The following is a 24,888-nucleotide window of genomic DNA, read 5'->3' as shown; positions in this document are numbered from 1 at the left end:
TAATTAGTTACTTTTACCTGTTCCTTCCACTCCTACCCTCCACTTCACTCCAAATCTTTCAAGTCCTCTAATGTGAGAGAACCAAAATCAAATGACACTTAAAGCACATAAGGTTAAGAAGTCAACTTACAGCAAATGCCCCTGGGTTTGCCTCAGAAATCAGTATTCCTCTTTGAAATAATGTGTGACCTGCTTTTTTCAAGTTCTGGGAAAAGAAGGGAAAGAAGTAGAAGCAATTATTAACAAACCTTGCCATCAGGTAGCTCCACGTAGCCGTCAATGTCAGTCAATGCTGTTTTTCCAAACCTTCCCAGCATGCCCTGCAGCTTCAGCCCAGTGAAGGTGCTGGCCATCTTCCAAAACCTGCAATTGAGCAAAAAATCCTGTGTTACACAAATAACTTACCAACAACACGAAGGCTTCAAAAAATAACAATAAGAAAACAAGGCAGAATTAAGTAGCAAAAGCACAGTGTCTTTTCGTCGCATGATTTACACAGAAATCCTGTTTTGAAATGTTACACCAAGAGTTTTTGTGGTTCAGTCTGGCAGAAATCAAAAGAATGTGTGTCAGAGCTGCGTGAACTTTGTTCACCAAGTTCAGCCCTGTCCATGCTAACTCACTAACATCAGAAACCATTGCTGACACGTTTCCTGTTACAGTTTGGAGTAATTCAGATTAGTTCCTCTTCGTTACAGCCCCGAGATCTGCACTGACTTGATGTGCCCGGAGCCGGAGCTGGTGAGCTGGCCAGGGTTGTCCGGAGAGAACGTGACTCTGTAGATGTCCTGGGAGAAAGCCTTGGAGCGCAGCACGACCTGCTCCTCCTGCCAGTCCCACAGGGTCAGCATGTAGTCAGGGCTGCTGCCCACGCTGGCCAGGAGACTGCCCGTGCTGTTAAAATCTACACAGCTGTAGGCCTCCTCTGTGCCTCCTACAGTGTGGGAGATAAGCATACCAGTATTTCTTCAGAGGCGCTCCAAAACACAAAATAAAAACAAACTGAGCTAACACGTATATACAAACTTATTTTTAACATGCAAAGGAACAAGTAAAGGTTTATTCCGTGCTGAAAAGAGAAAAAACACAATGTTTTGGCTGTGGAGCCTGGGTGACGCAGGTGACACAGCTACCTACTTGAACTACTTATTTTGAACATTACATGTGCGATTTGTTTTTCTTCATCTACTTTAGAATGTGAATTCTCACTACTAATGACAATATAGACTGTTGTCTGTTGTTATTCCTTCTTCTCATCTAAAATTTGGTTGCTGGCTTCTCCATTTGGCTTTTATACATACAAACCTCTTAGTTTTCTGTAAGGTCGCAGCGAGGGATATTCATAGATAATGATATCTGGCTGGGTGCCCTTGTCTGCTACAGCAAAATAGTTTTTACTTGGGTGTACCTAGAGAAAGAAAGACATTCAAAATGAACTTGAATGAACTGAACTTAACACTTTCATTGTTTCTAAACAACGTTTAGCACATTTTCTGTTGGAAGGTCACAATATCTCAGACACAGAAGGCATCTTCTGTTAACAGTAACTGAATTTACTGTATGTTGCGCTTGTCCAGTGGATAATGTCATAGCAAGAACATTAGAGCACAGCATGCAGGCGGCAAATTGAAAGTGAGACCTGACATATGTAAAATGCATTGCCACTGACGAACAATGTATTTTCTAACAAAGCTTCCCTCTTTACTAATGAAACAATTTATTGTAACACTCTATCACTGCATTATGATGGTACTCCATCCACTGATGCTGTACTCTACAACCACTTTGTGATTCCTGATAATGTACTGTACCATGACTCTGCTCAGTCTGTAATGTACTGTGCAACAACTGTGCTGATTCTGTGCGATGTACTGTACAACCGGTCTGCTGATTCTGTGCGAGGTACTGTACCATTATTGTGCCAATTCCTCCTCCACTACAGCTCCTCAAGTAACGCTGCTCCTTAGTTGTCCAATCCAGGAGGATCACCAGGTTCCCAGCCACAAAGGCGAGGGTGTTCTCATCGAGAAGCTGCAGATTTGCCCTCTTGGTGCAGTCATAGCCAAAAGAGTGTCTGAACAAGGCTGTCAAAGACTCAACTGCCTGGCTTTCAAAGTCTTTCAAAGTCACCTGTGAGATGTCTGGTGGGATACTGCTGTTGGTACTTTACTTGAATTGTTTTAGTAAATGCCCTGCCTTATAAATGGGTCTGTGGGCCATATTTGTAAATGAAAATTTGCTCAAAACTGAATTATGAAGGAATAAGCAATAGTTTGCTTGTTTTGCTCTGGTTGAATGTGTAATCGGTTAGTATACATTTTCTTAAGTTCTGTTGTTGTTTTTTTTGTGAGAGGTACTATTACGCCACAGTTTAAGTTTCAACTTTGAAGTTCTAAAGGTTTTGCAGTTTCAAAACCAAGGAATGAGAAGGGAACATTTGCAGTCCTGGCTTAAAGTGGACACAAATGCAGCTTGTTCAACAACAGAACAACAAAAGGTTGTTTTTTTTTTAGTCTAATCTAGTTGTTTGAAACACAAGGATACAGCAGTTGAAGCAGGTTAGTAGGAATGCCAGAGTCTGGGGACACAAAAGGTTTAGAACAGAGCTCCTCGTACTCGTAGTAAAAGTCTCGAGGGATCTTCTTCACTGCTGTGCAGCTGTCCTCTCCCTCTTCCTCCTCTTTATGAGCATTTACACTCTTCTCCTGGGGCTCACCACCTTCTAGAGACGGGGAAACAGAAATAAAACAAAAGGGAATTAGCTCTCAGAGAGCTGTAAAACGGGAAGCTAACGGAATTTACTAAAACTCTGTATTTGCCATGTGGATTTCGATCCTATCTGAACTAACGCCTTCGTGCAGATACGAAGTAGATGAGTGGTGAAGACAGACCCTCAGCAGGCTGTGTGTGGGCTTCAGCTTCTCCCTCTGCAGAGCGGACATTCACATGGGGCTCCTTCACTGCCTCTTCACCGTCTGTGGTCTTACTGCTTTCTACCGGCTCCTGGCTTTCTGTTTCGGTCTCCTCTACATCAGAATACAAGACTGATTTCATTCAACTTGCTACAGTCTAGAGCTCAAATCTCAGCACTGCAGTCTGATTATACTGTAAAAGATAATAAGCACTTGAAAATGGTCGAGCTAGACCTTTACATTTGTGAGTGAATTCACTGATGATTTTAGCTCATTGTAAACTGTCTGGTAAAATTTTCTTCTTCGGTGTCCTGGAAGCCAAATTGAAATTGAGACAAATCTCTTGCATCTGAATTACAAAAAGGCAGATTTTGTGGCCAACCAATATTGCATTTTCCTTTACCATTACCTGTAAATCCATAATGTGAAGTGCCATCGTGAGTTGTCTTTGATATGGACATCAAGGAAAGAAAGTCTTCCAGTTTTCGCTGGCCGTGAAGCTTAGTTCTTACTGTTCAGCGCTGCCTACAGGTAGAAAGGGACACTCACCTGGCGGCGCCTCTGGAGTGTCTGGCCCTGCAGGCTCTCCTCCTGCCACTGGGGGGACTCCGTCCCTGGCTTCTGGAGTCTCCTGGTCCTTTTCACCGGCAGCCTCTTCCTCCTCTCCTTCGACACAGCGGAAACGGAAAGAACAGTTACTCTTTGCTAGCCCCCCGTGAGATCAGTGACAGCCAGGTCAATAGCAGGACAAGCACATCCCTGCAAGCAGTATCACTTTCCTCTCTGCACAGGCCTGAGAAGGTCATCCTCTGCGTCCCTCCGGCAACGCGCACAGGTGCCGAATAGGACACCTTCCGCACCACCAGAAGGAGCGAGCTGATCAAAGGTCACTGCCGAGAGACGGGGAGGGGTGGCCCAGCGTACCTTCTGCCCCTCTCTCAGGCTGCTCCCCGGGGCCTGTGTCCTCCTGGAGCCCAGAGGGCAGCCGGGGGTCAGTGAGCTCGTGGTCAGGGGTTTCACCCTGAGCGCCCTCCTCCCTGGAGCTCTCCATGTCCACTGCCTCCTTCTCCCTCCCGTCCCCTGCAAATCAGCACAGGGAAGGCCAGATTACTGTTTCGCACTTGTCTTGGCCTGGATGGGTCCATTTTTTATCACAGCTCCTCCGTTCTGATATTCCGGGACCGCAACAGCTTTGGACTCTGTGCCGTTTTGCTCAAGTCGGGTCTGTCTCGCCATCAGGTCCCTAGAGGATGCGAACGCAGTCTTTCTCTACTCCAGCGGACCCCAGGGTTTTACTTACAGGCAATAAGAATAAGCAGTCGGTGTGAAGAGCAAAGGAACACCCGCAGGGCCGTATCAACTGCGACTCAATACGGAACTACTCACAAATAGATGCAATAAACGTAGTTCAATGCAAGCTGTGGCGTACAATGATGACGGCACGTCACCCCTGGCAATTAACGCACAACAATTTGTTACGGGCAACAAATGAATAAAAACCCGTGATCAGATCGATCACATATGAACCACAAGAGAAAATATAACAGTCAGCTTTAGGAGCTGTTCTGGTCGATGCCTGAAATTCACATTTCAAATACTTTTCCCCCGGATAGGCTACCTATCTTGTCCGCTCAAAGCGTGAAAGAGAAACTCCGATCTTTACTATGTTCTTTCCTCGTGTCCCGTAGACTGGAAACAAAATGATATCACCTTCAATTAACTTCTAGGAAACATTTTTTTTATTCTCATTTTACCCTCCTCAGCGGCGACTTCGCTCTCTGTTTGCCCCCGGGACTCCATGTTCGTTTACTGTGGTTACCTAGCAACCTCCTCACGCATGCGCAGAGGAGTGGAGTAGAGAGGTACAGTGCAGGTCTGTCAGTTGCGTCTTTCCCGAAATGCTGTACTGGAGACACCCGGGCATGTCGGCTGTTACAAACACTACAGACTGAAAGGTTATCTTGCACAAGTAACACAACCGACCGAGCTCTCATGGCGCGACTTACTGAATGGGTGTATCTGTAATATTAATAATTAACTGCTGCGGCGATTTGAGAAGAGAATAACCTTAAAAAAAAACCCACTATCTGTGACAGGTTCGCTCGAATGCATGTATTAAAAAAATGAACTGAGTGCAAATACCACCAACAAAAAACGATCTAGTTCCGTCTTAATGACTTTTCGTAATTGTTGAGGGTTGACATCGGTGTATTTTACATTTCCCCTGTTATAAAATAACAAAAGAGACTAAGCTCCATGATCTGATGTCAGTCCACTTTTCGTGAGGAATCCCACTCCGCTGGGCCCCTGGGCGAGGCCCTGCACCCCAGCAGCTCCAGGGCAGGCAGAAGGGCCTTTACTTAACTGGTTCCATTATTTACCCCTCTGCTTCTACTTTTCTGATTACCAACATCCACGGTCTCCTCTGTATATTGTAATTGTGTTTTGTGTATTATTTTTGTTTATTGTTGTTGTCATTCTGTACAGCGCTTCGAGAAGGCACCTTTAAAGGCGCTATATAAAATAAAGTTTATGATGATCATTATTATGATTATACTCGATCATACGGGGCGACGCGCTTCCGCGCACAAAACAGAAGTGCACCTTCCTGACCCACAGGTCAGCTGTGCCCCTTCGCCGGAGCCCATGACAAGGACAGCAGCCCCAGCAGCAGCTCTCCCACGTCTTGGAAAACGTGCCTGCTCCGCCAGCAGGAAGACGGGGTGTTTCACAAGGGGCACGGGAAGGGGGATTCCCCCTGCCACGCCTGTACCGCGCGGAAAGCGAGCGCGCCGTCTCGGGGCCCGCGGGGGAAGTCACCCCCGCCCTTTGTGACGTCAGCCCGGCCCGTGCTGTGATCAGGAAGTCTCCCTCACACCGTGGGGCTTTTCAAAAGCACTTTCGAGCAGACCCGCACTGCCGAACTGGTGAAATGTTCCTGCGTGTAGCAAGTTAACCAGGCCATTAAGGGGGCGAAAGACAAAGCCGACGCTTCGGTCTTTATGTTTTCAGAAATTGTGAGTTATGACTTATGAGGTAGTACTGGACACCATCTGCAAGTATTATGTGAGTATTTGTTATGGACTGCAGTGTGTGTATCGTGTGCGTCTTCTTATTGTCAAACTGAAAGAGCCGACTTACAAATCGCGTACAGCAAAATAGCCAGTCGATATGAGTTCTGAATTCTTTCCTAAACCTATTTGATGTGTTCATAAAGTTAATATCAACTAGAAAACTGTTTTAAAAACAGATTTTTAAAAAATAAATATGCGCTCAGCGTCGTCTCCTGTACAGTAGATTTTGTAGAGTAGCTGTTCCCCGGGAGCCAGAGTAAATAGCTCCAGGCACTATGCGATATTGTTGAATGGTGTCGAGTTGTTGTAGCGCAGATCGATCTCCTACAGCCCGTGCAGGGGGGAGGGGTAATGACGTCATGCAGTGATTGCAGTGAGGGACTGAGAGCTCAGTAAAGCAGCCTGCTCTCAGTAAGTCACGGTGGCCGTGCCATTAGTTTGCTTGATGATGACGATGACGATTGGGTGACACGCTGGGGCTCTGGGCTCGAATCCAGACCTGTGGAGTTTGTATGTTCCCTCTGTGTTTGCCTGGATTTCCTCCGAGAGTCCAAAAACTGACTGGAGGGTTCATTGGCTTCTGGGAAAATTGGCCCTAGGTGTGAGCGGGCAGTTGTCCGCGTGTGTGCCCTGTGAGGGACTGGCGTCCTGTCCAGGCTGTACCCTGCCTTGTGCCTGTTGCTTGCCGGAGATAGACACTGACTGCCCCGTGACCCTGATTTGGAAGAAGTGATTAGAAAATTGACAAAATATGATAATATTTTGCTCCCGTCATGTCCTTCCTATATGAGAACATGTCAGTCTCCCTTGACCAAAAAAAAAAAACATTAGTAAGACGGGCTTTCTTTCCAATGTGTCTGTTTGCGTCTCCGGTGAGCCGTTCAGTCTGAGACACAGCTGTTTCTGCAGGAGCCCCAGGTGAGGTCCCTCAGCAGCTAGCGGAGACGGCAGCCTGAATCTCTCGGGAAAGTGATGGCGTCCTCGTCCGACCTGGAAGGTACAGATGAGCCGCCGCTTCTAGCGTCATCACTTACGGTACACACAGTCGGTCCACCCAGGCCTGTGTCCACGCTCGGTGCGGTGGGACAGCAGCATGGACCGGTGCCTATGGCTGCAGACAGGGTGGTTGAGGGTTCGAATCTGCCACTGTGCCTTTTATCCCCTTCGGCAGGCCCCTTCATTTAAAACACGATTGTTAATGATAAAATGAGAAATCTTCAGGCTGTTGTAAACGAGGAATTGATTCTCGTTTAACCGGCTAATACCGTGCACTGAATACAGTAAAATTGGGGCTCTTTTTCAAAACATATCGAGCTTGGACTGTCGGGGAGAAGAAGAGCCAGCGGGCACTGGAACAGGTCTGAGGGAGTCGAGCCACCCAGTCGAGTCGCAGTCGCCAAGGCCGAAAACCCTGGTTCCTTTCAGTTAACGACTAGATGAGATTATCAATTAGCTGCCAGCTAGCAGGCACGCAAGCCAAAAGGTCTAAGCAGCTCTCTCTCGGGTGTGATGGTTACTCTGTTTCTAGCTGCGTGTGTCCATCAGGAGCCTTGGAATCTGTGTTACTACCCACAGCCCCCTGGCAAGTGTATGCACAGTATTTCTTTATCCCTGTGGAATCTCTGTGCCTGTGAACTGACCAGACGGTGAAGAGGTCAACAGGGAGCTGACAGTTAATTTAATCAGGGTATGGGTCTCAACCACTACAACAACTTTGGTTGTCTTTGAGCAGGTTGTAAGTTCCTTTCATTGAGGTATCTCATGTTCTGCTCTGCAGCGCACCTGGGACATGAATACAGGACGTATTAGTTCAGGTGGGCAGCTGCGTCAGCTGCAAAGGAACAAGTAATAGGTTTATTACATGCTGAATTTTTTTTACCTCCCCTTCCAGTAAGTAGTGTGCAGTGCATGTTCTTTCAGCAGGATGCGGACACCATTGAAAGCATCATCAGAAATAATGATTGATTGATTGATTGGTAAACACCAGAGACTGGCTGCCGAGGTTGAAAATTCAATTGCTTTGCTTCACCGAAGAAACCTTTTAAGAGAGAAGTTTTGTCCCTTCGTACAACAGACTACGAAAGCACATTGAGGATTCTATAGATTCATGTTTTTCTGTCTCCAGTGTGTTTTACTTTGGCGCATTCCCGAGAGCCGCCAGCAGGTGGCGCTGACTTGTGCTTGTGCTGGCAGACGGGTACGGGGCCAGCGAGCCCCTGAAGACGCACATCCAGAACTCCCGGGACCTGCTCGTGGCGGCGCTGTACAACATCGCGCCGCTGCTGGACCACCTGCTGGCGGCCCACGTCATCACGGACGACAACTACAGCGACGTGCAGGCCGAGAGCACGGCCAGGAACAGGGCGCGCAAGCTGCTGGAGGTGGTGCACTGCCAGCTGGACGAGGAGAAGACCCGCCACTTCCTGGAGTGCTTGAGGAAGTGCCGGCACCAGTACCCCCGGCTCCGGGACTGGCTGAACACCGAGCCCGGTAGGCCTCTGCGCGATGCACTTTCAGCAGGGCCGGGGCGTGGCGCAGCGCGGCGTAACCTCCGCCTGCGCTCGTACGCGTGTGCCTTCCGCCCCGGCCTGAGTGCATTGTAAACGGACACCTGCTGCAGGAGACATTTCAGAAATAACCGAGGGGGGGGGCACTTGGTCAGGAATAGACACTGTGCCATGCGTGGGGGTTTGTTCTGTGGTTTCAATACACAGGCAGTGGTCACTCGGAGACACCCATGTGTGGTAATAACATAGGGTGACTATGGCTGCACCCGGACTGTAAAACTCACTGTCCACTGCTGGAACTCGGGACACTGTGCGTCTTCTCCCAGTGTTCCCCAGAAATGGCCATTTCTGTCTCGCATTAAACTTGTCTCCAACTTGCACTGGACTGCGCTGCGACTTCTTCCAGTCCTGCAATTGGCCTGGGTGCATTTCGCAGCAAGAAAAAAAAGTTTTTTACATATTGCTTACTGAATAAGTAATCTCGAGTAACAATCCTCAATTTCCCTACGGGATTAATAAAGTATTATCTATCTATCTAATCCGAGTGCCTTGGTCTTTCTGACAAGATGAGACGTCTTGCTCTTGAATTGTAGTGGAAGTTTTAGGGATTTCATTTACAATAATTAGACAGATATTGGTGGTTGACAGCAGTAAAGTAGCTGGGGGGAAGGCAGTCTAACCCTACACTGACAGCATCTTTCCTTCTTTTCACAGCCGATATCAAGCGAGGCCCAACAGGTATGTTGTTCCCCGGACCCTGACAGCACTGCTCATTTCTGCGCAGTTGCACATGCTCAGTAAGTGTTCTCTGTGGAGTGAGTACCAGATTTAGTCGTGGCCCGCGGAGTAGGATCCGAGCCGGTCGTTAAGGGCGAAAGCTCTCGGTGCCTTGCGGGCTGCTGGAGTGCCATGCCTCTGTCTGCGTCTCTCCCCATCAGAGCAGAAGCTGCAGGGCCAAGTCAGCGAGCTGTGTCACCGGCTCGGCCCCCTGGTCACCCCCCTGTCCGTGCGGCTCTACTCCGAGGGCGTGCTCTCGCTGTTCGAGCTGGAGCAGGTGCAGGCTGCAGCCGCCCCCTTCCTGCAGACCCAGAAGCTGGTGGCCCTCTGCCTGGCCCGCGGGGAGGCCGCCTGCCGCAGCTTCTACCAGGCCCTGCGCCGCGAGGACGGCTTCCTGGCCGGGGACATCGACGGTGAGCGGCCCCCGTGCCCCCTTCTCTGGACTCCGGATGCTCACAGGCGGACTGTTATAGTAAAGACCAATTCCCGTGCTTCGGCACGCTGGTGGTTCTGTAACAGTGGGGATGATGCTGAAGCCACAAGAACATTTGGAAAGAAAAGTATTATTTTTTTCCTTTTCCAGCACAGTGATCAACTATGTTCCCGAGGTGTTCAGATACTGTAGTTAACATGGTAACTGCACTGACTTTACCAGGAGGCCTTTGTCTCCTATAGCGTGTTTTGTCCCTGGATTGTGTGTGATTTTTAAAGAACGTCTTTGTTTCTCTTTATTTTCCTGAATTTCCAGATTGCACGTCTTCAGTGAAGTCCTGGGAGGGTGGTGTTAATGCAATCCAGCCAGGTACAGAAGCCATACTCCAATGCAATCATGTTGGTGTCAATATGCATTGTCCCCCTACCTCTGTTTCTAGAGACTGGAGGATCATCCAGGATCAAATGGTAGGCAATTCCATTTGAGCCACACACATCAGGCCAGAATGTATTCAGGTTTCTAGGCATGAAGTGATCAGGAGACTATATTACTCCCCCCTGGATGTTACCCCAGTCCATCACAGGACCTACTCCCAACAGTACTAGTTCCTGTTTATAGAGCTGCCTCAACTGGAGCAGCTGGGGTCAAGTACCACACTCAAGGTACCCTGTGTTACTGTGTCACTCACAGGTACTTGTACGATAGCAGGGTCTACAGCAGGGATTTAAACCCACTGTCCATCAGTTACGAGTCCAGAGCTTTACCCACTACTCTCCACTGCCTAAAGGATCAATTAACTTCTTTCAATATAGAGTGATGAAGCCTGCTTTTCAATGACACCTCCACTAGAGGTTTATGATTAGAATATCCTTTGAAACGGTTGACTCTCTGGGGATGACGGAGAAGTTCTCCAGTCTCTTTAGCCGAAGTGGTCAGGCACTGCTTCTGTGATGGTGAGCGTTCTGTGTTGTAGTGAGCACCATGTCTGATGCACATCCGCCGATATTGGCAACAACCAGCTGTGCCTTAGCTGTAGAAGAAACGAGCCCTGTTGAAGACAGTAAGTATGCCGGAAGATTTTTCTCCACACATTGTGACAGTTTCTGACAGCCAGCTTTCCCTTTAACCCATTTCACCTCTGAACTCCTGAGCAGCCCTGGAGTGGGTCGGGCACAGGACGGGCCTGGAAGGAGGGAGGGGTGATACGGTGTCAGGAGGCGGACTGTCGTTACAAACACAGTAAATAAGAACTGATGCCTTTGCCCGTCTCAGATCGGATAATTTAAAAAGGTTACCGCCCGGACGAGCGGCAGTATCTTCCCGGTGAATTTCCGGGATGCCCGCAGGTGACTAGGGAATGCACGGGCCCTGCCGCCGTTCACTAACTGGTGTCTGTGTTGTGGCAGTGCTCCAAAACCTGACCCTCAAGACCGAGTACGGAAAGGAGATCGATCTGCCCGCTGCGGAGAAAGGTTGGTCCGATCCGTGGTTCGTCAGGAGCGCCTCGGTCGTGCTTTCTCTGCTGCTCCCGAACGCCTTGCATCCTTCTTTCCCCGGACAGACGTCATCAGCCAAGTGATGGGGCAGCTGGGCCTGCAGCTGGACGCGGGGATGACCCTGAACGTCTGCGAGCTGGGCGTGGCCCTGGGGCTGCCGCGCAAGGCGGCCAGGGAGTGCCTGCTGGAGCTGGACAGCACCGGAGACCTGCACCAGCTGGCTGCCGTAGTGCACTGCTTCATGGAGAAGACCCAGGACCCCAGCCGGCTGCTGGCCAAGGCCGCAGCCTGCGACACTAACAGTACGCCCACATCTTTCATTCACCTTCCTTCTTCTCATGGTACACGTAGCTCGTTAACCTGTAAAGATCGGGGGGGGGTGGTGCTATTAATTACCATCCAGCGCCACAAAGTTGCCTCGAGCAGTCCTGTCGCAGCAGCATAAAATACTGTGGATGTTGCTCTAAGAAAATCATGTCTGCTTAATAAACATGAAACCCAGCATTTGGGTCTCGCTCTGTTCCACTGTAACCTTAACCCCGACTCCAGTGCGAACATTATCCCCAAACCTGTCCCGAGCTCTGGGGCTGTTCGGTGGGACTATAACCGCGTTTGCAGGTGTGGTGAGTTATGAGACTTTATCCTGACGGGAGCTGGGTTTTCCTCTCTGCTGGCAGGACTGAGGCTGTCGGAGAGGGGCCGGCTGCTGCTGGAGATGCTGCAGGAGGCCGCAGCCCATCTCGAGAGGGGGCAGCAGCAGCAGCAGCAGGAGGAGGAGCAAATCCAGAAGTGCTGGCACCTTTTCAGCTTCCTTGCCTGGGACTGCCTGGCCGTGGTGGAGGAGGACCCGCCCGCCGTGCCCTGGTCCGGGCCGCTGGGCGCCGTGGAGCAACTCAAGAGGGATGGGCTGGCGGAGCCGGAGCTGGTGCAGGAGCTGGAGGAGTGCTGGGCCGAGCAGACCCCCGCCAGCCTCCGGCAGAGCCTGTGCGTCCTGGCGCAGCTGCTGAGGGACCTGCACCCCCGGCTGGACAGCGCGGAGTTCTCGGCCCGCTTGGAGGGAGAGGTTTACCGCTGCAGGCCGCGCGGCCTGCACAGGGTCACCCGCTTCAAGGGCCTGGCCCCCAGGGTCATCTACAAGGTGCTGCAGCAGCGGGCCCCGCCGGCGAGGGAAGACCCAGCTGTCTTGGGGGATGGGACCGTGGTGGCCGCGCAGTACAAGGAGATCTGCCTCAAGATCGCCCAGCTCCTGGCCCGGGTGGCTGAGCGGGGGCAAGGCGCCGACCTCGCGCAGGCCCCGCTATTGGATATCATCCAGGAAATCCGGTCGGCGCTCTCCACTCCCGAGCTCGCGCCGGACGCCTTCGACGGTGGACTTCATTTCCGGCTGCTCTCCGTGGTCGAGTTCAACCCCCTGGTCCTGGGTGTGCCGTCCCTGGTGACCCTGCACTGGCACACACTCCGCGTCCTGGAGGAGTACCTGCGGAGCAGCGACAGGCACTCGTTCCAGTTCGTCTTCGAGGACGCGCGGATGGCGGGCGGCTGGGCGGAGCTCAGGGGCATCCGCAGCGTGCTGGGCCCCATCGCCATCGACAACGGCGTGGAGGAGGTTTTCCAGTTCTCGACGTCCGAGCCGGCCTCCTTCCTCGTGCGCCTGCACTGCCGCGGATACAGAGGGCAAGAGCATTTCCGACGCAGCGAGCCGCGCTCTTTCCTAATATCTGGCCTGCCCGATGAGGCAACACCAGAGCTGGAAAGGGAGGGAGCCGGCGTGGTGCTGCTGGCCGAGCCGGGGAAAGCGTGGCTCAGGCTGCGCAGCCCAGAGGGACCGAAGGCCGGGCTGCATGCCCTCGCTCAGCGGTACTCCGCGCTGCTGCAGGAAGGCAGCTGCTGCTTCCTCATCAAGTCATCCGGGCGGCAGTGCGAGGTCAAGTTCACTTTTAAAAACGGGCAGATCGCGGCCACCGAGAAAAACGGCTGCACCGTTCTGTGAATTTTGGATGGGTCAGCCATTTGTCAGAAGCGGGGTTCTTCATATCAATATGGGGAAGCTATCTTTTAGGGTAGCACAGTGTCTGTTTTTATGGACTCTTATCCACGTGCCTTAGAAATGGTTACTGAACACTATGAGTAAGTGGCTTGTTGCAGATATTAATGACCTTACATGAATGGGCTCCTTACCCAGTTTTGGGAGAGGCTAGTGGTTTAGACTACCGGCGGTTTTCAGCACATTTGAGGTTTTCCTACTGTTTGACAATCCTATTATTTTTTGTAAAAAAATGTGAAAGTGGCACCTTGCATAATAGGGGTCTGTTCTTCCTTGAAATTAGGAGTTGATGAAGCATGTATTTCAAAAAGTATTTGAAACGGAGCATGAAAAGAAACTTACCACTTAGAGCTGCAGCAAATTCTCAGTTATCATGATCACACTTATCTTTTTGTGTAGCATAGAGACTGAGATTATGTTGAAGGGACATGACAGATGCTGCATGCCAATGATCATTTGTGGGCAACTGGGCTGATCAACAGGACATCTGTGGTGAAGTAAGTGTATGAATTTATCAAAATGGTGCCAAATCCAAAACATTTAATCAGTATATCTTTTTCTTAAACCGACTATGTATGGAGTGGTGTTTTTTTGGTGCTTAGTACAGTAATACCTCATATGTTGTCTATGAATGTCTGTACCTCCTGGATCTGGATGACTGATATGAAGCTGTAGTAATTCCTGGATGCCTTCAGCTGTTAGCAATAAAATCTTTTAATTTTATTATTGTTTCACCTCACTGTCTGGAAACCTCATCAACGTGGAAATAATATCACCTAGCCCAAGAACATCTCCGACCGATTTTAAAATTGATTCATCTTGATTTATTTGAGTTGGGTAAAATTGCATTATAATTTAAAATTCCTAAAACTTTAAAAGTACATATAAAAAGTAAATTTAAAAGAAAAAAGGTCTTTAAAAGCATGGACACAACATGCAATGTAACCTTGATGTGCATTCTGCTCTTTTTGTTCTCAGAACAGTGAAAAGCACTTACTATTACATTTTTAGCTCAGCCTGCTTAAAATAAGCGGGTAAAGAAATGTAAATCTTTCATCTAAGTTTCTCTCGTCCAGCAACAAGCAGAGTCACTTAGTGTGAGTGTATAACGCAAACCACCCTTCATCTTTCACCTTCTCCACCTGCCAGAGACAAAAGAGACAAAAATGCCTTGAAAATATTAGGACTTTGTGATGCGAAGGAAACTAAAAAAGGACTTTGTGACATTTAATATGCGCCAGTTACTTTTCCATCTGTAATACACCCCTCAATCTCTAACTGCTACAAAAGGACAATACCGCTAACTGTTGGCTTACATTACAGTTCAAAACACAGCTTTACAAAGGAGATGAGCAATAAACCCTTCAGAGGTAATGCTTTCACTTAGAAAGAGAGCACCCGTGTTGCATTAGGCAGTGCGATATTACCTCTTCATCCAACTTAAATAAGGTATAGCATGGTTATAGCCAGAGTAGTTGGAAAGTTGTAAGCTGTCGTACCTTGGACCTGCGCCGGATGGGTGCGGGCCTTCCCTCTGCCGTACAGGTGCTCAGGGGAGAAGTGCTCCTACTGCCAGAGCCTGCTGACCTGGCAACACCAGATGAGACCCGACAATCATGCAAGATCTTAAGACTTGCGCAGTTGTGACTTTTCCATTTTTGTTCATATTACTGGCTTACCTCTAACATTGTTTGCATGTTTCTGATTTGAATGGGGAGTGGCTGGCGTATACAAGTATGAACTGCTACCTCAAAGTGTCATAACTATCTGTATTAGAGCAACAAAATGTGAAAATGGTACAGAGGTCTGAATACCCTTGCAAGGCACTGTTATACTATTATGACTATAATACTGCATATGTATTCTATTATGATCAATGTTTAAAACATTTTGATTTACACCACCATGTAAGAAAAATCGCTAAAATTCCCTCTGGAATGTTTATTAGATTAAGAGAGGAGAGTAAAAACTTTTACATGAGGGCCATAGGAATCATTGAAACAAAACGTTGGTTTCCTGAAGGTATTAAAACTCCTCACCTCCTACTGTAGCTCCTATCCACAGATGAAGGTGGTGTTCCAGCAGAAGAGTCAATTTCAGGCAGTGGGATAGACACCTCTACAGTCCTCCCTCCACATAAATGAGCAAAAATACAGACAAAGGAACAAGTTATAGGTTTATTCCATGCTGAAAAAAAGAAGAAAGAGAACACAACGTTTCGGCCGTGGAGCCTTCTTCAGGTGTGACACAGCCTGAAGAAGGCTCCACGGCCGAAACGTTGTGTTCTCTTTCTTCTTTTTTTCAGCATGGAATAAACCTATAACTTGTTCCTTTGCAGCCTACGCATGCTGACGCAGCTACCCACCAAAAATACGGACATGTCAACAAGTTTGTCCTGATATGAATGTACTATGATTTACAATTTTGATAGATGATGACTCTTTAAAGCTTTTCTCCAAGCTGTTACGGTGACCGTATTCTTTAAATATGGACATTGTGAAAGGACTACACAGGTAGTATCCTATAAGGACAAGGCTAAATAAACTGAACAGTAAAATATGGTCAAATCAACATAAAATGCACCTAAAAGCATTTTGCTACAGAAAACTGAAGTGAAAGGCTTTTTTTTTCCCCAGACAACGCAGAGGTCCCTTCCTTACCGGCAGCACCCAGTCTGGCCAGGGGGGGCGAGGGGATGGGAGAGATGCTGGGGGAGACGCCGCCGCCAGAGGACACCCGCCTCTGCTGCTCGATGAGCTCCAGCAGCCTGCCGCGCGCCTCCGCGCTCTGACGGTTCAGCTCCGCGATCCGCTGCTCCACGCTGGACACGGACAGGGAGGGGGGCGCCGTCTGCTGCCGGGACCGAGGCCGAAACACAACGAGGAAAATTAAACAAGTGCAGTTTGAACGGCAGGGGGTGGCTGGGTTGAAAGCAAAAAAAACACATCACTCCTGTCAGGATGACGGAAGTCAATTCAATCGGGACCAAATAATTCTCCACTGGTGAAGCATGCGACTACTGACATTTTTCTGAATTTAAAGTTCAGCTGTCTTGTAGAACTAGGTCTGTAGCCAAGGGGCAATTAAAAACATTCAAAAGTTGAGAATATTACATAGTAGACTCAGGACTAAGTATCCATGAGAGTGCACTTATTGAGGAAGTGTTCCTGTCAGGGCGTCTAACCTGTCCTCCATGCTCCTCGGCCACACATGCCTTCCTGGCATGTGCTGAGGCTGTGTTTTTGTTCTCCTGGGGCACAGCGGCCTCAGCTGCCTGGGATCTGAACTGCCCCAGCTGCGCCCGGATGAGAGAATTCTGTCTGCTGAGCTCCGTGATGTGGCCCAGCAAGGACTCCTGCTTCTGCGCAGAACTCGGAAGTTGGGAGAGTTCTGCTTTCCCGGCGGGAGCCTGCTCGGGTCTGGGACTCTCTGGGATGGCTCCGCTGTGGAGCCCAGTCCTGGGGAAAAGGCTGGAGCTGGGCAGGCTGGCGAAGGAGGATGCCACGCTGAGCTCCTCCAGCTCGTCCCGGGGTCGCTGGGAAGTAACCTCCTCCATAGAGGGCACCACCTGTCTGTCTGGTCCCGACTGCCCCATGCCACTGCCCTGTCCGTTGAGGGGCGGATCCCGATTTTCTGCGAAGACATTTCTTACGACTGGAAACACATGAAGCAGATTTGAATTATGTTACTAGTGATCAAATGGGGGAAAAAATCCTTTAACAAATCAAAGCAGTGTTTTATTCCGAAGCTTTGTAAGGAATCTATCCCACACTTTGTCAGATGTCTACATTAGAACGCAGCAACTGTTAAGTACAACCCAGAATAAAACAAGGGAAATGTATTATAATTCAGTATGTTTTTGAAGCCAAACAGAATTAACTCCCCAAGAGACCAAAGAATGCTAAGCATCACATGTCCAGATAAATGGAACTTGTAATATTAGTGAGTGAATCACAAAAGCTGGGAAGACCCCATTATCTACATGTTTCAGACAGGCGGGAGCTTCCCGGCCTCTCCCTCCTCACCTGACGGTGCCGTGCGGGCGGGCAGGCTGTCTCTCTGGCGGGGGGGTGACAAAAGCACGGCGGGGTGAAAGAGGTGTGGTGGGAGGACCGTGCCGGAGGGCCCCTGCTCCGGACTCGCGTTCCCGGGAAGGATCGCGCTCGGTACTGGCATCCCTCCGTCTGACACGGGACCGCCAGCACAAACAAACACGCACAAGGACCAAGACCGCAGCACGTTACAGGTGTGGCCGTACACGGCGAGGGCAAAATGAAGGGCTAACTACTGTATCTGACAGCGATCGAATGAAACAGCTCCTCACATTTGGCTCAAACAGAGAAAACAATCAACACTGTCAAAGCTGGCTTCAACAAAACCATGACAATGACCTAAAGTATATTTTGTGCACAGTACAATTATTAACTCGAAACACTACTAACACTTAACTACACCACTTGGTTAATGAAAAATATGTGACTTAAAGAAGATCAGTGTGGGCAGCTGTTCTGTAAGTCAAGATCAATCTGCTGGGGTACTACACTGAAGTACCTGTGCTTTGTGTGCCAATGGCAGCAGTGTCAGCTGCCAGTCTGGACTGTGGCTCTTCAGAGTCTGTCTTCACTCCCAGTGCTCTCAGCCCCTCTCTCACGGAGCTCAGCTGCTGCTCTGTTGCTGCAATGTGCTGCTGCAGCTTCACCTGTAGAAAGTAATAGACACCGTCCATTGGGCCTGAAATCCATTTAATTACGCCAGTTTAGGCTTGCTAAACATAACCTGCTAAGTGACATGAGGTCACCACACCTGAGGTTTAGCGTTAGAAAAAAAGCTCAAGGACAAATGTTATTCATGTTTGTTTTCTCTAAGAAACATTGTAAAAAAAATTGTAAACACTGTAAAATCTCTGTGTTGATGCTGAATCCAGAGCAACCCTACTACGATCAAATAAAAGAAACTGTTAATGGTCAGGAAACGTAACACAATAAAAAGTAAACCTGGGCAGAAGAGTTCTGCCCCCGGTCTTTCAGGATGTAGCGAGCCCGCGCTGTACCTGCATGGCTGAGTTCTCCTCTCTCAGGGCCAGAGCCTCCGCTGTCAGGGCGTCGATCAGACTGCGCTGCTCTCGCGTCTCGCCCTCCAGCCTCCTCCTCTGTGCCATCTCCCCCTGCAGGGCACGGTCACTCTAGCCAGGGCACACAGCACGGTCACCTCATGCCTCTCAAAAACCGCACTTGATACGCTTGTAACAACTAAACGAACTCCCGCTTTGTGGATGGACCATCATCCAACAATCAACAACAATAATATCCGATCTCTCCGTTTGTTGGCACCCAAGCAGCTACGTTTCACACAGCCGCCGTCAAGACTCGCAGCCCAGTGCTGTAATCGGAAGGCTCGGTACCTGTCTGAGGTGTTGGGCCAGCCTACGCAGCGTGGAGACCAAGGACACGGAAAAACCAGTCAGTCCCGGGGCTCTGTGAGGTGGGGCCACGCTACTGTGGGGATCCTGGTGGTCCAAGGACTCCAGCTCCTGCTCCACCTCACCCAGCATGCTTTGCAGCAGCTCGAGGCTGGACTGGTTGCTGCTCAGAGCGGCAACTGCCGAACTGTCCAGACCTGGGGGCTCCTCACAGCGCCTCCGACTGGAGCCCAGGGGTTTGCTCTTCTTACCTACACATTGTACAACCAAAGTCCCGTTAGGAAGGGCACTCGAAATGAAAATGAGCACATACCACGGATATACGGTTACTCTGCTCTTTATTTACTCATCTGCCCAAAATGAAAAACACATTACCGATGACATTTTACATACACATTTTTTACATTACATTACATGTTATTACATTGTAATAAAGTCCCTTTATTATCATTTTATTAAACACAGATTTAAACATAAACAGTAAGGGGACTGCGCATCCTAAAGGTCAAGCCCTGAATCCCGCATTGTCCAGATACACCGTACGACACACAAAGTTTATGCTCGTTCCACTGAACTCACAGGGGGGGAGCTGAGCCAGCCCCTCTTGCTTACCTGCCCTGCTGCGGGGTCGGGGGTGGGGGTTGAGGACGTGCGTGACGAGGGCGGGGGAGTGCCGCGGGGAGGCTGGGCTCGGTGCCGCCGCCTGTCGTCTGGGCCGCACTCTCTGGACCGCAGCCGTGGCGTTGAGAGCTGCTCCAACACACAGCACAGGAGCTCACTCCCGCACCAGCACCCAACAGCTGGTCAAGAGCAGCTGCCACTTCACGACATTACGCTGACGGGAGGCGGTTTTAAAATCGGTAAAAGTGAAGCTAAGGGAAAGGCAACCCTTGGACTTCCCGTTACACTCTAGTCTATTGTTTCTGTACTGACACAGTACTCACACTTAACCACGTTTTTGACGCGATGTCCCGAGCTGAAAGAGCAGCAATTTATTGGGCACACCTACCTGCCCGCTCCCCGGAGGGCACCGCTGTGGGAAGGGGAGTGCGAGGGCTCCTGGATGCACCAGCAGCCAAAGGGGCATGTGAAAGGATGTGCTGCTGATCGCCAGGCCTCCCCTGCTGACCGATCGTCTCTTTCTCCTGGAGATAACGGCTGTATCTGGGACCATAGGGCAGAGAACAGCTAAAGGGTCAGCAAAGCTACACACTCAGAGCATGACCCTCGGCAGACATTTTAATATTTTCTTTTTTCATTCTGTTTTCTCATGGAAAAACAAAAACAAGAACACAAAAGAAGACTTTTGAGAAAGTGCGAATCAAACAATCCCCATATTCCTCACAGAGGGCCGATGTGCTCAGCACAGAAGTACCTGCTGCCACAGGTGGTATTCCTTCACAGAGGGCCGATGTGCTCAGCACAGAAGCACCTGCTGCCACAGGTGGTATTCCTTAACAGAGGGCCCATGTGCTCAGCACAGAAGTACCTGATGCCACAGGTGGTATTCCTTCACAGAGGGCACATGTGCTCAGCACAGAAGCACCTGCTGCCACAGGTGGTATTCCTTCACAGAGGGCCGATGTGCTCAACACAGAAGTACCTGATGCCACAGGTGGTATTCCTTCACAGAGGGCCGATGTGCTCAACACAGAAGTACCTGATGCCACAGGTGGTATTCCTTCACAGAGGGCCGATGTGCTCAGCACAGAAGTACCTGCTGCCACAGGTGGTATTCCTCACAGAGGGCCCATGTGCTCAGCACAGAAGCACCTGCTGCCACAGGTGGTATTGCTTCACAGAGGGCCGATGGCTTTTACCTGCTGATGTCAATGTTGGAGTTGAAGGTGACAGATTCGGATGGATCTCCCTCCTCCTCGCTGCACTCAGACTCTCTCGGACTCGGGCTCTCATCACACACCTCGTTCAGAGCCTGGGACGTGGTCAGCAAGGGCATTACTTTGTCACTCACACAACAGGCTGCAATCCCTAATCACCCTTGCCAGCCTGGTCTGTGGATTATAACTTTAGCATCTTTAGGTGAATCACTTTCAAAGGATGGCTTATGCCCACAGAACAAGGATAAGAAATACAGTACTTACTTTTTTTTTTTTAATATTGGAGCATATAGGGTACAAATAAACTTTTGAATTTGTTCTGTCTCTGCGGTGCTTCTGCATATTAAGAGGCAGTTAAAAGACTAATTATAGCATACTAAAACATGGAAAGCCTAAAAGGCAAACACTGCACGTTAATTATATTTTGGTGTCTTTAAAGCCAAACCTGATTTCGTGGAGACAGGGCTTTGAACCCTTAATAATGAGACATTAGCATCTGCCTTTTTAAATAAAACCCTCCTACTCTTTCAATCCAGCTCTACAACCAACAAGGGACTCCTCTCCACTGATTCACTCCCGGCAGCAATGCTCATGTGTGGATGAACATTACCTGGCCTCTGAATTCTGAATAGGCCTATTGTATCGTGGCATTTAAAAAAAAAAATGCTGCCGAGTCCAGGGTAGATCCTGTGCCTGTTCAGGCCGGAGAGACACAGGGGGTGTTGGTGGCCATACCTGCGGGTCCATGATTGACTGGCTGAGGATAGACAGCTGTGTGGGCGGGTCAGGCCTCTGCAGCACAGGCATCACTGAGGAGTCTGGGTCACAGTCAGGGGCCACAGTCACATTGGGGAAACCTGGGGACAATGCAGAGTCATATCTGCTGTGTTCACCTGAGTGACTGCCCTTGCCAACAGTATGCCACGGCGCTTGATGGCAGATCAAAAGAAAAAAAAATGTGGCTTTTAACAACGGGTGGAGTAACATTGTGAAGGAGCACCATGCATCAGTCCTCCATTCGGCGTTCAGAAGAGACTGAACGAGGATCGTGCAAATGCCACATGGGCTGTTCTTTCAGTTCACAACTGAAATTAATTAATCTATAGCAGAACCCACCATTTAGCGTCCTCTCCTTTATTTAAAGCAATGGTATTGTATATATATGGACAAGAAACAGTGAGAATTGTATAACTAAAAAACGATTAAGCTCACTTGAAACACTTAACATGCTCCTGCTGCCAAATCCTTTGTGCCATTTTGTATTTTGAAGGGTGCATATAATTTCTATGAAATGCAAAATCATCGGCAACGAGCTCCACTCATCTGAGCTTGACCTGCACACACGCTGGCAGGTCCACGGAGTGAGGCACACGGTCACAGGAAGTGACGGGGTTTAGCACCCCAGTGTTGGATAAAGAGGGGCGTGAAGATGGCGGAGAGAATGAGCGAGAGAGCAGCAGCAGCAGCACCTGTTTGCCTGCGTGGCGCATCACCAAACAAATCCTTCACGACAGCCAAGGCTCTGTCCGACCTTTCCAGCACATCCTGCATCCGATACTGCTCCGACAGCACCTGCGCACAGACACAGGGGCTGCACTCAAATCCTGCTTAACAATACAGGCAAAGAAAGTAATCCCCCCCCCCCAGTTACTGTCCATCTCCTAAAGTCTTTACATCTGGGCTCCCGCAGAAAAAAAACATTGCTGACAGGTGGCATTCTGTTAACTGCTACTGAATGTTTTTATAACTCTGCGTCAAGACATGTCAACAGCTTAACTTTTCATCTTAGGGGTTTTGTTCTCCTGTACAGATAAGGGGGTTTATTTAACTCAATGAAAAAGTACAATTATGGGCACCCTGGTGTCACAGTGGCTAGCATACAGGGATGTTACAGACTTCTGGGAAAATTGGCCCTGGTGTGTTTGTTTGCTTGTGTCTGCGATGGACTGATGTCGTGTCCAGGGTGTACCCTGCCTTGCACCTATTGCTTGCTGGAAGGCTGCAATTATTTTACTGCAGTCATTAGGATACTATAATCACATGGGTCTAGTGTGTATTATCAGCAGTTATCCCATGGAGCTCACTGAATTTCTTCAATAGAAATGACTCAATCCAATGTGCCATAACAAGTGCACATTTCCTACGCACAACAACAAAAACCACTGACGCCTGCCATCCGCAGTGCGACGCTGGCAGAAGAGAAAGGTCTGTCTTGCTCCTGCCGGTACAGTGCGAACTCACCTCCCTCATGATGGCCAGCCTGGCTCTCTCCAGGGGGTCGGGGCTGGCTGGGCGCCGCCCCCTCAGCGCCCTCTCCCTGAGCTCCCACTGCGCTGCGGCCCTGTTCTTCGAGCGGTGCAGCTCGTGGCGCCGGCTCTGCGTGCAGCACAGGATCTGGGGTCACAGAAAGGCTTCCACCCTCCCCACCCCGGCCCTGCAGACAGCGACCCCCAACCCCGGCTCCTCCAGCGCTTTCCCCTGGTTCGAGGGGGGGGGCTTGAACCGGGTCAATTCGCTTCGAGCAGCCAAACGCCCTAGCTTGGCCGAGCGGTGGCTCTGTGGCTCAGGATCTGCGCCTGGGGCTGGGAGGTTGCTGGTTTAAACCTCACAGCCGGCAGAGGAATCCTACTCCGTTGGGCCCCTGAGCAAGGCCCTTAACCCCAACTGCTCCAGGGGCGCTGTACAATGGCTGACCCTGCGCTCTGACCCTCTGAGAGCTTGCTCTCCATGAGACACACAGACAGGGAGAGAAGCTGGGGTCAGCGAAAAGACGAATTCCTAATGCAATAAATTGTATATGGCCAATAAAGTGATCTTATCTGATCTAGTAAAACCAAATAGCCTCCTGTCCTGTGTAAACTCTCGACAGGGGGCAGAGAGCCATCAAAAAATGGCCAATTTTGCGTTTCGGATTGGTGAAGAGACTGATTTAATCTGAGCCAGAAGGAGACGGAAACAGGAGACTATTACAGAGCAGCAGGCCTCGCCAAGTTTCACAACCGCACTTTTCTCCCGACTACCAGGATTTACAGCGCATCAGAGGCTTGTTTTGGGAACGCTTCCTCTTCTCCCCCAAGCGCACGGTGGCACTCAGTCCCACTTACCAGCTCCTCTGGAGTTGCTCGATGGACGCTGAGATCCTGAATGGTGCTCTAAACGGGAAAAAAAATACTGAATGAATCGATCAATCTGCAAACAAGGCAGGACAAACGCAGTGCCCGACGATATTTTGATCGCCGCTTCATTATTAAAGAGGAAAACGTCGAGCCAACCGGCTGCCGAGCATCAGGCATCAGTCCCTCAACACCCGGAGGTTTACAGGGGTTGGAAACCCAGCTGACCGCAGCCAAAATCGTCCACACTGTCCACAGCATGGAGGCCACAAACACTGAAAAGCGCTGAAAGACTGCTGACCAGCTGGGAGTAAAATGCCACCACGGGTCCAGCGTGTCTCACTAGCAGCTATCCCATGGAGCTCACATGACTTCTCCAATAGAAATGACTCGATTCAATGTGCTATAACAAGTGCACCTCCCCTGCACACAACCACGGAAAAACCCCTGTCCTGCTCCTGCCGGTGCGGTGCCGGAGAGACGCCTGCGGACTGCAGCTGTCCGGGGAAGGCAGGGGCGAGACTCACCACCCAGTCCTGCTGGCCTGCCGCTTTCTTCTTTCTGACCCGCGTCGCCTTCCTCCCTGGCCGGCCGGCCGGCGGGCAGGACCGGCTGCCTCTGACGAACGACATCCGTCAACACGCAGCGCAGGTCCGGGCGGACGCGTCCTGGGGCTGCGGCAGACGACCAGGGCACAAGAGTCAGACGTGCCTTTTCCAGAAGCGCTTTCAATCACTTCTGATTTATTTGTTTTTTACCCGAAGGAAGCGCTATTATTTCGCGAGTCCCGTCTTTCCCATGACAGCCGAAATGCGCTTTTGACGGAGGAAATGAAACGTTAACCCCCGTCTCCACACGCTTGGCAATCACGGGACCGTTCCTTTTGCGAATTTAGCACTTTAGACACCAACTAATTAAGAGTAAATATATACTGTAGAGAAGGGAATCAATTACATTGTCACGCAACACAAACTTATTTATCCAATGAGCTCATTCAAATACACAGTAAAACACTACAGGAAAGGTGCAATTTATAACTGAATAATTCATGCTTATTCATTATTATTAAAATAATTAGCCTTATTTGATTGAGTCGGCTTTCCTCGTAAACGGTTAAACACCCACCTTACCTTAACGCACTTCTGTACTGCCGCCGTCTCAGCCTCCAATACGCGCCTGTAGGTTAAAAAAATGGGTTCACTTCCGCCGTGTTACCAAGGCGACCGATGCTTTCGTGGTTTTGCATTATGGGAAATGAAGTTTTAACTGCTACTT

At 49.7% G+C, this 24,888-nt stretch overlaps 3 protein-coding genes across 12 annotated transcripts in view; 1 reads left to right on the top strand and 2 right to left on the bottom strand.

Moving 5' to 3' along the window:
* cfap44 (cilia and flagella associated protein 44) overlaps window positions 1-4,766 on the bottom strand; it is a 19,106-nt gene extending 14,340 nt beyond the window's left edge. For 2 of the 5 annotated variants that reach the window (XM_088638538.1, XM_088638539.1), the window contains exons 1-9: window positions 4,667-4,766; window positions 3,837-3,992; window positions 3,462-3,578; window positions 2,850-3,026; window positions 2,545-2,722; window positions 1,912-2,074; window positions 1,306-1,408; window positions 718-934; window positions 249-363 (exon numbers count right to left, since the gene is read on the bottom strand). In XM_088638538.1, coding sequence (XP_088494664.1) covers window positions 249-363; window positions 718-934; window positions 1,306-1,408; window positions 1,912-2,074; window positions 2,545-2,722; window positions 2,850-3,026; window positions 3,462-3,578; window positions 3,837-3,992; window positions 4,667-4,712 — 1,272 coding nt within the window. In that variant the 5' untranslated portion in view covers window positions 4,713-4,766. Of the gene's footprint in view, window positions 1-248; window positions 364-717; window positions 935-1,305; window positions 1,409-1,911; window positions 2,075-2,544; window positions 2,723-2,849; window positions 3,027-3,461; window positions 3,579-3,836; window positions 3,993-4,212; window positions 4,311-4,666 lie in introns of those variants that run through there. The other 3 variants (XM_088638540.1, XM_088638541.1, XM_088638542.1) reach the window with 3 other exon arrangements.
* On the top strand, window positions 4,683-16,350 carry LOC148657906 (uncharacterized). 3 transcript variants are annotated; one of them, XR_015939992.1, is made up of 11 exons: window positions 5,723-5,978; window positions 6,896-6,983; window positions 8,180-8,476; window positions 9,208-9,231; window positions 9,432-9,683; window positions 10,019-10,072; window positions 10,677-10,763; window positions 11,110-11,175; window positions 11,265-11,501; window positions 11,877-13,740; window positions 15,880-16,350. XR_015939992.1 is itself a non-coding variant. In XM_088638550.1 (10 exons), the coding sequence occupies exons 2-10, from the start codon at window positions 6,959-6,961 to the stop codon at window positions 13,187-13,189; spliced, it is 2,355 nt and encodes a 784-aa protein (XP_088494676.1). In that variant the 5' UTR covers window positions 4,683-4,785; window positions 6,896-6,958; the 3' UTR covers window positions 13,190-13,966. The 3 variants fall into 3 exon arrangements, 2 of the variants coding, with proteins under 2 accessions (XP_088494676.1, XP_088494675.1); XM_088638550.1 differs by lacking the exons at window positions 5,723-5,978; window positions 15,880-16,350 and adding an exon at window positions 4,683-4,785 and having other exon boundaries at window positions 11,877-13,966; XM_088638549.1 differs by lacking the exon at window positions 15,880-16,350 and having other exon boundaries at window positions 11,877-13,966.
* Window positions 14,045-24,842, bottom strand: spice1 (spindle and centriole associated protein 1). Of its 4 annotated transcripts, none has more exons than XM_088638543.1 (18): window positions 24,744-24,842; window positions 24,141-24,287; window positions 23,605-23,652; window positions 22,742-22,876; window positions 21,970-22,072; window positions 21,236-21,357; window positions 20,483-20,595; window positions 19,672-19,826; window positions 19,275-19,412; window positions 18,645-18,913; window positions 18,294-18,425; window positions 17,795-17,942; window positions 17,269-17,427; window positions 16,428-16,897; window positions 15,904-16,096; window positions 15,283-15,373; window positions 14,743-14,830; window positions 14,045-14,385 (listed from the first exon to the last, which is right to left on the bottom strand). In XM_088638543.1, the coding sequence occupies exons 2-18, from the start codon at window positions 24,243-24,245 to the stop codon at window positions 14,332-14,334; spliced, it is 2,523 nt and encodes an 840-aa protein (XP_088494669.1). In that variant the 5' UTR covers window positions 24,246-24,287; window positions 24,744-24,842; the 3' UTR covers window positions 14,045-14,331. The 4 variants fall into 4 exon arrangements, with proteins under 4 accessions (XP_088494669.1, XP_088494672.1, XP_088494670.1 ...); XM_088638546.1 differs by having other exon boundaries at window positions 15,904-16,093; XM_088638544.1 differs by having other exon boundaries at window positions 24,739-24,790.
* Between the last annotated feature and the right edge of the window lie 46 nt (window positions 24,843-24,888).

The sequence above is a fragment of the Lepisosteus platostomus genome, chromosome 7 (genome assembly GCF_059453375.1).
Source record: "Lepisosteus platostomus isolate fLepPlt1 chromosome 7, fLepPlt1.hap1, whole genome shotgun sequence".
NCBI lineage: Eukaryota > Metazoa > Chordata > Actinopteri > Semionotiformes > Lepisosteidae > Lepisosteus > Lepisosteus platostomus.
Note: the sequence above shows the minus strand (reverse complement) of the source record. Positions and strands in the feature narration are given on the sequence as shown.